General features: G+C 43.7%; 1 protein-coding gene and 1 long non-coding RNA gene across 3 annotated transcripts in view; one reads left to right on the top strand and one right to left on the bottom strand.

Moving 5' to 3' along the window:
* The first annotated feature begins 1390 nt into the window (after positions 1-1390).
* Positions 1391-12873, top strand: part of impdh2 (IMP (inosine 5'-monophosphate) dehydrogenase 2) — a 14167-nt gene continuing 2684 nt past the window's right edge. The window contains exons 1-12 of one of the 2 annotated variants that reach the window (XM_023421723.2): positions 1391-1840; positions 4329-4377; positions 5031-5132; positions 5221-5295; positions 6113-6319; positions 6446-6533; positions 6646-6845; positions 7115-7205; positions 7924-8019; positions 8877-8948; positions 11481-11624; positions 12316-12460. In XM_023421723.2, coding sequence (XP_023277491.1) covers positions 1743-1840; positions 4329-4377; positions 5031-5132; positions 5221-5295; positions 6113-6319; positions 6446-6533; positions 6646-6845; positions 7115-7205; positions 7924-8019; positions 8877-8948; positions 11481-11624; positions 12316-12460 — 1367 coding nt within the window. In that variant the 5' untranslated portion in view covers positions 1391-1742. The remainder of the gene's footprint in view (positions 1841-4328; positions 4378-5030; positions 5133-5220; positions 5296-6112; positions 6320-6445; positions 6534-6645; positions 6846-7114; positions 7206-7923; positions 8020-8876; positions 8949-11480; positions 11625-12315; positions 12461-12873) is intronic. The other variant, XM_023421724.2, reaches the window with a different exon arrangement.
* LOC147818228 (uncharacterized) lies at positions 2631-4045 on the bottom strand. The gene is made up of 2 exons (XR_015438177.1): positions 3797-4045; positions 2631-3191 (listed from the first exon to the last, which is right to left on the bottom strand). It is a non-coding gene; the product is annotated as an uncharacterized LOC147818228 (long non-coding RNA).

The raw sequence follows: 12873 nt of genomic DNA, 5'->3' as shown, positions 1-12873 counted from the left end.
CTTCAAAAAAAAAAAAAAAATTTTTACAGTGACTGTAAAACACGATGAGACATTTTACTTTTCTGGCCTCTGTGAAATTCACCTTCCTCTTTCAAACCCCCCGACACTCAGCGAGATGTATCTTAGTGCACATGTAATTTATTTTTAGCTGCAAACAAATCAAAGGAGGTCATGCTGACGTCACATGATCCATGACACGGCAGTTTGTTCCTAAATCCAAATATATTTACAGAGACTTATTTAAAGAGCTTCTTTCTACATAACAAAATGCGTATAAAAATAACAGGCCAGCACTTTGTGCTAACAATCTTAAATCAACAAAGTATAAAACACTGAACAACAAATCTATAAAAACGACCTTTAATGAGAACAGATCTGGAGTTGAATAAGATTTGTTATTGGACACCTGTTGACTCCGACTGTACAAGGCAGTTTAATTATTTCCCCAAGCACCAAGAAACGATCAGTTGATTAATCCATTAGTCAATTGATAGAAGATTAATAGACAATTATGCTGATAACTGATAAATGATTTACGTCATTTTTTTAAGCAAAAAAGCCAAAACCTGACTGAATCCAGCTTCTCTAGTTTTCTTTGACAATAAACATCTTTGGGTTTTTTCACCATTGGTCAGTCAAAACTAGATATTTAAATATATTAACATGGGCTCAAGGAATAATGATGAACATTATTTACTTTTTCTGACGTTTTATACACCGTCAATCAATCGGTTATTAAAGAAAATAATTGATAATGAGAGTATTAGTTGGTTGCAGGTTCTCCAATGATAATATTAATAATACCTGAGTGTCAATTACTTGAGGCAAAAACAGGAAGCAATTATCAAACTCAACTTTACAATGAATTAACTCAATATAAATATAAATATAAAGACTATATTTTGACACAAGGTCCCTTTACAAGACCAGGGCCATGAGATGGAGGGTGGACGGCTGGTCATAGATGATGTTGTACTGCAGAGGAACTAATCCCACATGACATGCAGTAAAGCGGGAGTCTCTGGGCAACAACACCTGTATAAATTCACATGTCATAAACATTCATACGCCAACTGAACTACCATGAGTGAACTGTACTGCTTTATACAGAGAGGTGTTTCTGTCATGTAGCTGCCCTCACTGATACAGGTGAGGGGGACAGAAGAAAAACCTGTACCTGTCAGTACAAACTGCTTCCTCCAAAATGATTTTCTCTCTAATAGAAACCTGATCAACTGACAGCTGAGTGTCTGTATAAGTATAAGTACATATATAAAATTTGAATCATTATTAATAAAAATGTAACATAATAATAATAACAACATAAAATGAGGGGGCGGGTCGGCCGGATGTGACGTCGGTGTCGGAAATGCTGTCAGACACGGGAATAACGCACGTGTCGGAGGGAGCTGCAGAGAGAACATGAGCACCGAGCTCGTGCTGACCGAGAACACTTAAACGCGCGCACAGACTCTTCGTGCTCAGCTTGTAGCCGGTAACTCGGTCACACGGTCAGGAGGATCTCTGCAGCTCAGCGCGGGAAACAGCACGACGTTTGAAGAGGAGCAACGTTCACGGCGGAGGAAGAAAGTTCTCGGTGTCTGTCCCGGGGCCTGTGTGTGTGTGTGTGTGTGTGTGTGTCTGAGTCTGATTGTGTGTGTGTGTGTGTGTGTTCGCGGCTCGTTAAGTTGGTTTATAGTTAGTTAACACTAACCAGAGGACTGCGGCGGGTTCTGGACGTCATGGCGGACTACCTGATCAGCGGGCAGACCGGTTACGTCCCCGACGACGGGCTGACGGGACAGCAGCTGTTCAACGGAGGAGACGGACTCACATACAAGTAAACCGTCACCGTCTTCCCCGGGCTACCCGCGCGAACCGGCCCCGATACCGCGAACACACCTGAACATGTGTCGGTGTTAGCTTAGCATGCTAACAGTAGTAGTGTTTTTGTATATGGAGTTACCGTTAAGTGACGTTAGTCTTACTTAAGCAGCAAACCGAGTTGTGGAGAGCTGAGGAGCACCACGTCACTATTACGTCACACAACCAGATGAGTGAATGATGACAGACTTCATCTATTAGAACAGACGGTTTAATTGCTGATCAATCGATCCGATATTTGTTCGAAGAAACATTGAACCACTACCTTTTTAAAGGGACAGTCCTTAGCATGGCTGTCAGGCTCCAAAAACACATTGTCCTACATTTCCCATAATGCACCCTGCATAATCAGTTATTTGTTCAAACTTTATAAAGCTGTCTCCAGAGCGATGAAAGACAATACACCTGTTGTCACAGACTGAGCAGCTTTCCTTACAACACACTGAACTTTATCTTTAGTGGCGGTCAGTCCCTTTAACTGTCCAGTCATCTCACATTTACATTACAAGGTACAAGAGCTCAAAGTGGTGTCTTAAATTATTTTAGAAATGTTTATCATCAGCCCAAAGTATGACATTTATAACAAGAAACTAGAGCTGCACAATTCATCGAAACATAATTGAATTCACAATAAAACCAAGTGCAAATATCCAGATCACAGGAGCTGCAGTTTTGTTGATGAAGGTAAAACAGACACCGACCTACAGATCATATTCCTCACACGTAAAGGAACAAAAATCACATCATCATTTTAAGATTTTTATCAGTGACAATGTGAAAATGATCATTCACACTGAAATCACAATATCTGCCAAAATAATTGCAATTTATTTTATTTTTTTGCATATCTTGCTTCCCTACAAGAAACTGAAGAAAGCTGTGTGTGCTCTGATATACCTGCTGTTAAAATAAGAAAACAGAGTTTCATTGTTAATCCACTGTTTGAGTTATGAAGGCAAAGTATGAAAAACTAGTGTCTCTGTGTTTACATCACTAACTGTTGTTGGCAGCAGAACCAACGCATTGAACCGTCAGTGAAGTTTTATGACTGATTTGAACTTTATCCACTGAGAGTCAATTTTTTTCACCTTATAAATTAAACATTTTCCGTCATAAATGATTAAACGGATTAGAGAGAATGAAAACAGTGGTGTAACTTTCTATTGCAGCCTCCTGGAAACGAGACCGGGACGAATTCCTTGTGTGCACACACCGGTCCCAAATATAGTTCCTGGTTCACACAGGCCCGTGTGGTTGTGCTGCGCTGCGTGGAGCCCGGCTATATTTAGATCATGTGTGTGGTAGTCCTGTAAAACAAAGCCCCATATTAGAGCAGCGTTCTTAATCAATGCTGGAATCTTCATAAAATTGCTATTCAAAAAAAGTATTGAAAGTATTCAGGGACATGGAATAGAGGGAAGTGGGTAACTCTGCGTGTTCGGATGTAGCCACCAATGATTGGTGCTGTAACAGTTTGTCCATTGATTAGTCAATTAAGTTGATGAAATTGAAATAATAGATCAATCAGTTTGTTATATATTTGCTACCACATCTCAAGTGTGAATATTTGCTGCTTTTAGTTCCACGTGGTTTTAAATTGAATATTTTTGGGTTAATTGTTGACGTCACTGGAGACTATAATCAATATTTTTCACTATTTTCAAGTATTTTATTTTGGTGATTGATGGAAAACTCAAGGAAATGAGCCATGAGTCGTTTTATGGCAGTGATGTGATATAAAGCAACATTTATTTAATCTGTCTTAACTTTGCATAGTTACTGTAACCACCACCCACTGATCCCATGATTTAATTGATTAGTCTGAATGTGTTTTTCAGCATGTTAAAGTGTAGTAGTTATAGTTACATGACTGACAGTGCCTCAGGTCACATGTTGGAGCACGCCATCTTACCTCCTGTCTCTGTCACATGGGCCTGGCTGCGACTCGTGGATCGTCAGGCCTTAAAAAATGTCTCTGCTGAAAGATTTTACACATGCACTTGTTCTGTAACGTGACGCCCTGTGAGGATTCCCGAGAAAGGAATTCATGCTTCAGTCACATTTTCTTCCTTGAATGCCATTTTGGTTTTCTATTTCTGAACTGGGAAATCTTCAGCTGGCAAATCTTCACTTGAGCATGATCACTATTTCCAGACACACGAGCTACCTGCTAAACCTGTTTTAAGTGCATGTTTCCTCTTTACATATAAACTGTAACTGTGATATGAAGCAGGGTCAAACAGGAAGTTTTAGTTCTCTCTGGCTCTGATTGGCTGAGGCAGGTTCACAGCTGGATGGACAGGTCTTTTTTTTTTTAAATCACATATTTATTTGGTAAACGTAGTGCATACATAAATGATATTTGGAGATGCAATGGACAGGTCTTGTACAGATTTCATTTTTGCTGCTGTAACTTCTTCTCCTCTTTCTTGTTTCTCCTTTAGCGACTTTCTGATTCTCCCCGGTTACATCGACTTCACATCAGACCAAGTGGTGAGTTGGACAAACATTTATTTAGCAACACACACAAAATGTGATTAATGCGTCTAATGTGAGTTTGGGATGATGTGCAGGACGACAGCACAGCGCTGAGATGATCCCGTCTGTCTCTGTATTTCCATGAGTCTGAGCAGTGAGTTACAGCTTCTCTGACTCAGACTTGAACCTGGTGTTTTCACTTTAAAGCGAGACAATTACATTTTTGCTAAAAGCTGCAACTGTAATATTTATGGGATAATTCTGAAATATCGTGTAGTTGCTGTGGTGAGGTTTTTTTTCTTTGTGAGGTTTCATGTCAGTGTCGTCCTGAAGTTAAAGTTTGGTTGATCATTTCCATAATATACACCGTATACAGTTGGTAATATTGAACTCGTACATGGCTGGTCAGAGATCACAGGTGTACACCTGTGCTCTACCTGCAGTGACATGTTGAAGTGTGACAGATGAACAATAAACTAATAAGATAAGATGAATCTTTATTGATCCCCGTAGAGGAAATTCAAATTACACAGCAGCACAAAAGAAAAACAGCACAAGGGGAAACAAGTAGAAACAAAATAAGAATAGAAACAGAATCTAGAATAAATAAGATAAATTAGAAACACTATATACAATAACATACAACTTATAACGTGTCTCTGATCCAGGACCTGACGTCAGCACTCACCAAACAGATCACCATGAAGACGCCCTTCGTCTCCTCCCCCATGGACACGGTCTCAGAGGCCAACATGGCCATCGCCATGGCAGTAAGTGTGACACACAGACACACGCGATGACACGCATGGCGTCACGTTTGTGTCCCATGACTCACCCCGAGGTGTCGTCTCCCCACAGCTGACGGGCGGCATCGGCTTCATTCACCACAACTGCACTCCAGAGTTCCAGGCCAACGAAGTCCGCAAAGTCAAGGTGATGATGGTGATGATGGTGATGATGATGATGATGATGATGATGATGATGATGATGATGATGAAGATAGTGATGATGGTGGTGATGATGGTGATGGTGATGATGGTGGTGATGATGATTATGGTGATGGTGATGATGGTGGTGATGATGATGATGGTGATGATGATGGTGGTGATGGTGATGATGGTGGTGATGATGGTGATGATGAAGATGGTGATGAAGATGGTGATGATGATGGTGATGATGATGATGATTATGGTGATGGTGGTGATGGTGATGATGGTGATGATGATGATGATTATGGTGATGGTGGTGATGGTGATGATGATGATGATGAAGATGGTGATGATAGTGGTGATGGTGATGATGGTGGTGATGATGGTGGTGATGGTGATGATGGTGATGGTGATGATGGTGGTGGTGATGATGGTGATGATGATGATAGTGATGATGGTGATGATGGTGGTGATGATGATGATGGTGATGATGGTGATGATATTGATGGTGATGATGATGAAGATGATGGTGATGATGATGGTGATGATGATGGTGATGATGTTGATGAAGATGATGGTGATGATGATGGTGGTGATGATGATGATGAAGATGATGATCTTTTTCTTAGTTTAAGGCTGTTTTTTCTTCTTCTTTGTTTCCTGTTCAGTCGTCTCACGTCGTCTTCTTCTCTTCTGCTTGTTTTGTTAGTTTGGATGTAGATAGATCCAGTAGACCTGTATTTACCCAGAATCCTTCTTCTCCCGACTCCCTTTACTCTTCCTCTTCCTCATCCCTCTGTTTCCGCCCCTCCCCCCTCCAGCGTTATGAGCAGGGCTTCATCACAGACCCCGTGGTGATGAGCCCCAACGAGCGCGTACGAGACGTCTTCCAGGCCAAGGCTCGCCACGGCTTTTGCGGCATCCCCGTCACAGACAACGGCAAAATGGGCGGGAAGCTGGTGGGCATCATTTCCTCGAGAGACATCGATTTCCTGAAGGAGGAGGAGCACGACCTGCTACTGAGCGAGGTGGGCGGAGCTTAGACACAACCCACAGTGTTTTCCCCAAGAGCCAGAACTTTTCACATTCTCTGAAACCTGCTCATTAAATCTAGACGCTGAGTTGACTGTCTGTCCGTGTCAACGTCCTCACAGGTGATGACGAAGCGAGAGGATCTGGTCGTCGCCCCCGCTGGAGTGACGCTGAAAGAAGCCAATGAAATCCTCCAGAGGAGTAAGAAAGGTGAGCAGAGCGTTCAATCTGAATCATGAATTAATAATCTGAACACTGATTAACCCACATCCAGGTGCAGATGTGTGTACATGTTTCACCTGTCTGACTCCGCCCCCTGCAGGTAAACTGCCCATAGTGAATGAGGAGGGGTCCCTGGTGTCCATCATCGCTCGCACAGACCTGAAGAAGAACAGAGACTTCCCTCTGGCCTCCAAAGATTCCCGTAAACAGCTGCTGTGTGGCGCCGCCATCGGCACCCACAACGACGACAAGTACCGCCTGGACCTGCTGGTGCAGAGCGGCGTGGACGTGGTCGTGTTGGTGAGGACGATCTGTCAGACAGCCTGATGTCACGCAGACTGTTTCTCTCAAACAAACACTGACTCATTTTAGATATAAACCAGACACCTTACCCACAGGTCTAAGACCGACGTTACCATGGTAACAGTCAATGACACCTGCTCTGAACGGCAGGACAGGACAGACTATGACATCAGAATAATGAGTGTTGATGAGATGACCTCTCAGCAGATGTCACAGTCATGACGCCGTGCAGATGGTGATGACGCTTGTTTCTTCTTCACCTCCAGGACTCGTCTCAGGGAAACTCAATCTTCCAGATCAACATGATCAAATATATCAAAGAGAAGTACCCCCACCTACAGGTCATCGGAGGCAACGGTAACTACACCTGCACATAACTACACACCAACATGCACAGTAAGAATGTGCTGGGGTTTGTTCTGATGGTCACAGTGGGGGGGGGGGGGTGATGATATGCAGCAAAGGGCCACGGGTCGGACTCGAACCCACGGCTGCTGTCGTTAGGACTGAGCTCATATCATGCTCCACCAGGTGAGCCACTGATGAGTTACTACCTTTTATAACAGGTAAAAGGAGCCTCGAGTTACTATAAGGCTCCTTCACCTGTTCTACATACTAGTAACTCATTAGTAAGATTAATGAGTAAGCATTAACTTGATCTTGCCAAATAGTGAGCTGCATCAATGTATGAAAACTGTTATAACTTGTTTATAATTGTTTATTTAATGTTTATAAAGCGTTAACAACTGAATTAATAACCTAATTATAAAACATTTATAAATCCTTTATAAGAGTAATCTTGTGAAGTGGTACCACTATAATTACTATTAATATGTAATATAATCATATATATATATATATATATATATATATTTTACATTATTATCATAATTTTTTCTTTTTATTATTATTCAACATTATTATTATCACATTCTTCTTACATGTATATTGAAACACACATTACAGACTCATATTATCATTATTCTGTTATGTTGTTGTTGATGATGTTGAAGAAAAGAAAGAACATGGTGATGATCCAGCGCTGACGCTCTCTGTCTCCCCCTGTCTGCTGCAGTGGTGACTGCAGCTCAGGCCAAGAACCTGATCGATGCCGGAGTGGACGGACTCAGAGTGGGGATGGGCAGCGGCTCCATCTGCATCACTCAGGAAGGTGAGTGACCGACACCAGCAGCTGCTCCGACCACAGTCAGCCTCTACTGTTACTGAATGTACCAGGAGGAAGGTAGCAGGAGACAGGATGATGATTACTGCCCTGATGTGTGGATCACACTTTATATTTGACATTGTTGAGTCCTGTGCAGTTTGTGTTAGAGCAGGATCCTTAGAAGGAGACATGAGTTCTTTCTTCTCTCAGATAGTCTGTTGTCGTTCTGTGTGAAGCTTTGGATAAAGTTGTTGTCGACATTTCTGGTCTCAGAAGTCTCTGCCCCCGGCCCCGCCCCCAGCCCCGCCCCCATCTGCCTGACTCCTGCAGGGTGTGAAAGAACACGAGCTACGTCTGATCTGGGTTCAGTGTTTCAGTCTGATAATGAAATCCGGTCAGAGTTGTGTCTGAGACCAGCTGTCTGATCCTGAAGGTAGAAATAAAGTTGGTGGTTTAATTGGTTAGGTTAGTAGGTTAGTAGGTTAGGAGGCTCGTTATGATTCAGCGCCCCAGAAAAGTTTTGAATATGAGCATGTTTTGGATTTTGAATCTAAATCGTCAGTGGGATAAAGTCAGCAGTGACAGTATAGATCTGTAGACGTATAGATACGGTCTCTGTGCTTCCTGTTGTCTCTTCATCTTTCCCAGGATTCCTCTGAAATCATCAGCTGTTCTTGTTCTTCATTTTCTTGTGCTTATTGTTTTCTTCATTTCTGTCTGTCGTCTTCATCTGGGTGTTGTCCTACCTGACCCCCCCCCTTTCTCCCTCTTGAATTCTCTCCTCTACCTCCCACCCTTGTGCGCGTGTGTGTGTGTGCGTGTGCGTGTCGTGTGTGTGTGTGTGTGTGTCCGTCCATGTCCAGCTCCCCTCAGTGTCCCTCCAGCAATAAAGCTCCACAGCCCCAAAACCCCAACCACTGTTACAGGATACTGCAGTAAGTTCCCCGCCCCCCGCCGCCCTTTGGGCCGCGCCGGGCTCCCATTGGCTCCACTATCACAGTGTGCCCCCCCCACCCATACCTGTCACTCCACAGCCTGCTGCATTGATTGGTTAACAGCTTTGCTTCAGTAGCAGTAGTAGAGGTCGTGTTTTGGGGTTTTGGGGTTTGCCTGTTCCTGTCCTCACTAATCTGTCAGTCATCTCGAGCGGATGTTGCTCGTCCTGCACCCACTTTACTGACCGACTGGTCTCTGATCTGGATGATGTCATCAGACTGAGACACTATCCACTTGTGTCTTTTGGTTGCCGATGGATACCATTGGTCAGATGGTGGCTGGTCCAAACCCTCTGTGTGCTGCTTCTGTGACAGGGAATGAGACTTACTGCCCCCCCACCCCCCCACCCACCACATCAGCTGGAGGCTGCAGCTCTCATGATGTCTAACACCCATTCCTAACATGTGGCACTGGAATGAGCAGAGAGGCTGGGTGTAGCTGGGTGTGTGTTCAGCAGCTGGTTGGAACCAGGCACACTTTGTTTCCAGCTGTCAGATTTCAATTATCATGATTAATCGTCATCATTAAAGAAGAGGCCTCGATGAATTTATGTCTGTGCCTCACTTTCTAATAGTCAACATTAGGGATGTCCCGATCCAAGTCCTGATCGATAATAATTAATAAAAACGTGACTCAGACTACTTCCAGGTTACAGCCCCGTTTATCCCGAGTCATACTGAGTTTGACCTTTGACCTTTAGCCACCAAAATCTAATCAGTTCAGCCTTTAGTCCAAGTGAACGTTTGTGCCAAATCTGAAGACGTTTCCTCGAGGCGTCACTCAGATGTCGTGTCCATGAGAATGAGACGGACGGACAAACCGAAAACAATATGTCTCCAGCCGTGACTGTCGGAGGAATATAAATCCTGAATCCTTGATTCCTTAATGTTTTTATTTAATTATTCTTAAATCAAAAGCCGATAGGACCAGTTATAAAATGCCTTGATTGGCCCGAATACGATCTCGGAGATCAGGTTAGGGACATCCCTAGTCCACGTAGTACACTCAGTCTCTATGGAGACGCTGACACGCCAGCACACGCCTGTGACACATGTTAGACGTGCAGCATGCTGCATGTGACTGTGTTGGTCTGAGCAGCATCAGGTTCAAGGCAGAAGATTTTTATTTCTACAGATTTGTGGCTGTTTGTGTCAGATGTTTTTATTCACTCTGCTCACATGTTTCTGAAATTGATCTGAACTGAACGAGGAAAATATCGTCTATAGTTTGAACATAGCTGTGATATGTGGTGTAATTATAACAGGTTTCTCCCAAAATAATGAAAAGGCAGCAGCAGGCAGGAAGGTTTCATTTCATTTTAGTTTGTATCAGCAAGATACAATATCAGACATGATGCAACACATCTGTACGGTGTAACGGCCCAAAACACTTCGCTCAGGAGAAATGATGCAGAGTCAAAAACAAAACAGCAGAAACATGCTGCAGGAAGACAAAACCAAATATCCAGACAAGACAAGATCAGAGCTCCAGGCCTGTAGGGGGAGCTCTAAGTGGAACACCCATGGACTGTATTTAAGCTAACGCTAATGCTTGCTACGTTATCTGTTGCTCTTTTATAATACTATAATAATACTGTAAAAACTACGACCAAATGTCTGCATTCTTTCTCAATTGGTCAAAGGTCAAAGGTCAGGTCATAGGTGTGGCCTCTCTGGGCCAAGCTCAAGCTTATACTCAAGGTGTTCCACTTACAGCTCCCCCTACAGGCCTGGAGCTCTGACGCTGTGCTGTATGAGTTTTGGGCCGTTGCAGAGTGTTTGAGCTCGTCAGCCACCGTACGTCTCCTCTCTGAGATCATGAATTCTTGGCAGGTTGATGTTTATCAGTTCAGCTCACAGGAAACAAAAGTCCAGTGGTAAAAAAGGAACTGGGATGTTTCCACTTCATGAGTCCTCAGTGTCTTTTACTTGAGGGTGACAGAGACTGTCGGACGAAGTCGCGGAGGTGTTGGCTCTAACAGAGGCAGGACTCATTACAGTGTGTGTGACACAGTTGTCAGTGTTGAGTGGCGTTTGTCTGCTGATGTAACAAGTTTAACTTCCTCATCTGTGTCAACACACATGGACGTCTTCCAGCCTGTCTGCTCATTCACTGTGTGCTTTTTATTTTTATTAAACGCCTTCTCCTGAGAGTCTGAACCGCACGTGTCTGTCAGAACTCAGCTCATCAGATTATCAGACACCTGAGGATTCCCGCTCCAGAGCTCACCTGTGGTAATGTTAGAAACAGGTAGAAACTGTGTCAGAGCCATGTTCCTCTTCACGGAAATCATGAATATAATGATCATATGAAATGAGAATTGGTAAAAAAAAAAAAAAAAAAAGGAAGCACGTGAGTCTGTAAAGGTGTGTGTGTTGAGCTGTGTACGAGCCTCAGGTGTGTGTTCATCTCTGCACGTTTTCTCTCATCATTTAATCCTCCTCTCTCCCTCTCCTCACCCCTCCCACCAGTGTTGGCGTGCGGCAGACCCCAGGCCACAGCCGTCTATAAGGTGTCGGAGTACGCCCGGCGTTTCGGCGTCCCGGTCATCGCTGACGGCGGCATCCAGACTGTCGGACACATCGCCAAAGCCCTGGCACTGGGAGCCTCCACAGGTGAGGACGGATGAGTCGCAGGGAGTTTATCATTTATCTGAAACTCTGGATGAGGAGGAACTCAATGATGACATTTATTTAATCCATGTCAGAGGATTATAAACTCAACAGTACATGTTCACGTTTGGATTATGGTGTTTTCTGCTCTCAGTCTGAAACTGTGACTGACACACACACACACACACACTTCTTTCAGCTGTCATCATTAAGATTCAGGAGCTAATTGCTCAAAACACATTGAGTTAAGATCTTCCTTAAAGTCTGAGTTCAGGTTTTGTTTAGTCTGATGGTCTAGAGTTGTATCGCTCTACGGTTTATGTCACATGATCTCTGTGGTCAGGTGTAGTCGAGGTGTTTCATGTGCACAGATCAGAGGTGTGTCGGGTCACTGTGCTGAACTTCCTGTTAAAACAGGAGAATGACACAGCAGCTTCCTCATATGATAACAAGTGTCACAAGTGCTAATGGCAGCAAATCAGCAGTCTCCATGGAAACAGTAGAATTTTACTGCTGTAAAATCTGTTTCACTGCTGCAAATTTCTTTACTTTTTTTTTCTTTAACTAAAGAAATCTTTTAAGAGATTGTGTGCAACTCCCTCAGCTAAGGGGAAATGAAACCTTACTTAAGTAGAGAACTTGAGGAGTTTTGTGTGAGTGGCCCCGGTACTCTTCATGTCCTCTGTGTGTGCAGTGATGATGGGCTCTCTGCTGGCCGCCACCAGTGAAGCTCCTGGTGAATACTTCTTCTCTGACGGCATCAGGCTGAAGAAGTACCGCGGCATGGGCTCCCTGGACGCCATGGACAAAAACCTGGGCTCCCAGACCAGATACTTCAGGTACAGAGACAAACGAGAACCGGACTAACAGACAGTTTATAGTTGGGTAACTTCGCCCCGGGACTCACTCCAGCCCTAAAGAGAGAGGATGGTGAAGCCCCCCCCCCACAGCCCAGTCTCTCCACCAGGCCGTCAGGAGATGGTTCTCTGCCAGTTTTTTCCCAGATGACAAAACTTCCCCTTTTGATTTTCAGTGGTTTTCAGAGTGTTTGACTTTGCTGGGTGTGAAGAATGATCAGTCTGCTCATAGAAATAGTTTTAAATAAGTCTTAAATATTTACTGTGGTTTGAAGATAAATATCAGAAACTGCTTCAGTTCTTTCACCTTAGATCAAATCTTCAGCCACTAGGTGGCAGCACACAGACTGTAGATCATCTGCTTTAACTGTCAGTGATGTTTCTCTGACCCCCCC

The sequence above is a fragment of the Seriola lalandi genome, unplaced genomic scaffold, assembly GCF_002814215.2.
Source record: "Seriola lalandi dorsalis isolate HSWRI2012SDOR001 ecotype SW California unplaced genomic scaffold, Sedor1 jcf7180002054675, whole genome shotgun sequence".
In the NCBI taxonomy this organism is placed as follows: Eukaryota; Metazoa; Chordata; class Actinopteri; order Carangiformes; family Carangidae; genus Seriola; species Seriola lalandi.
Note: the sequence above shows the minus strand (reverse complement) of the source record. Positions and strands in the feature narration are given on the sequence as shown.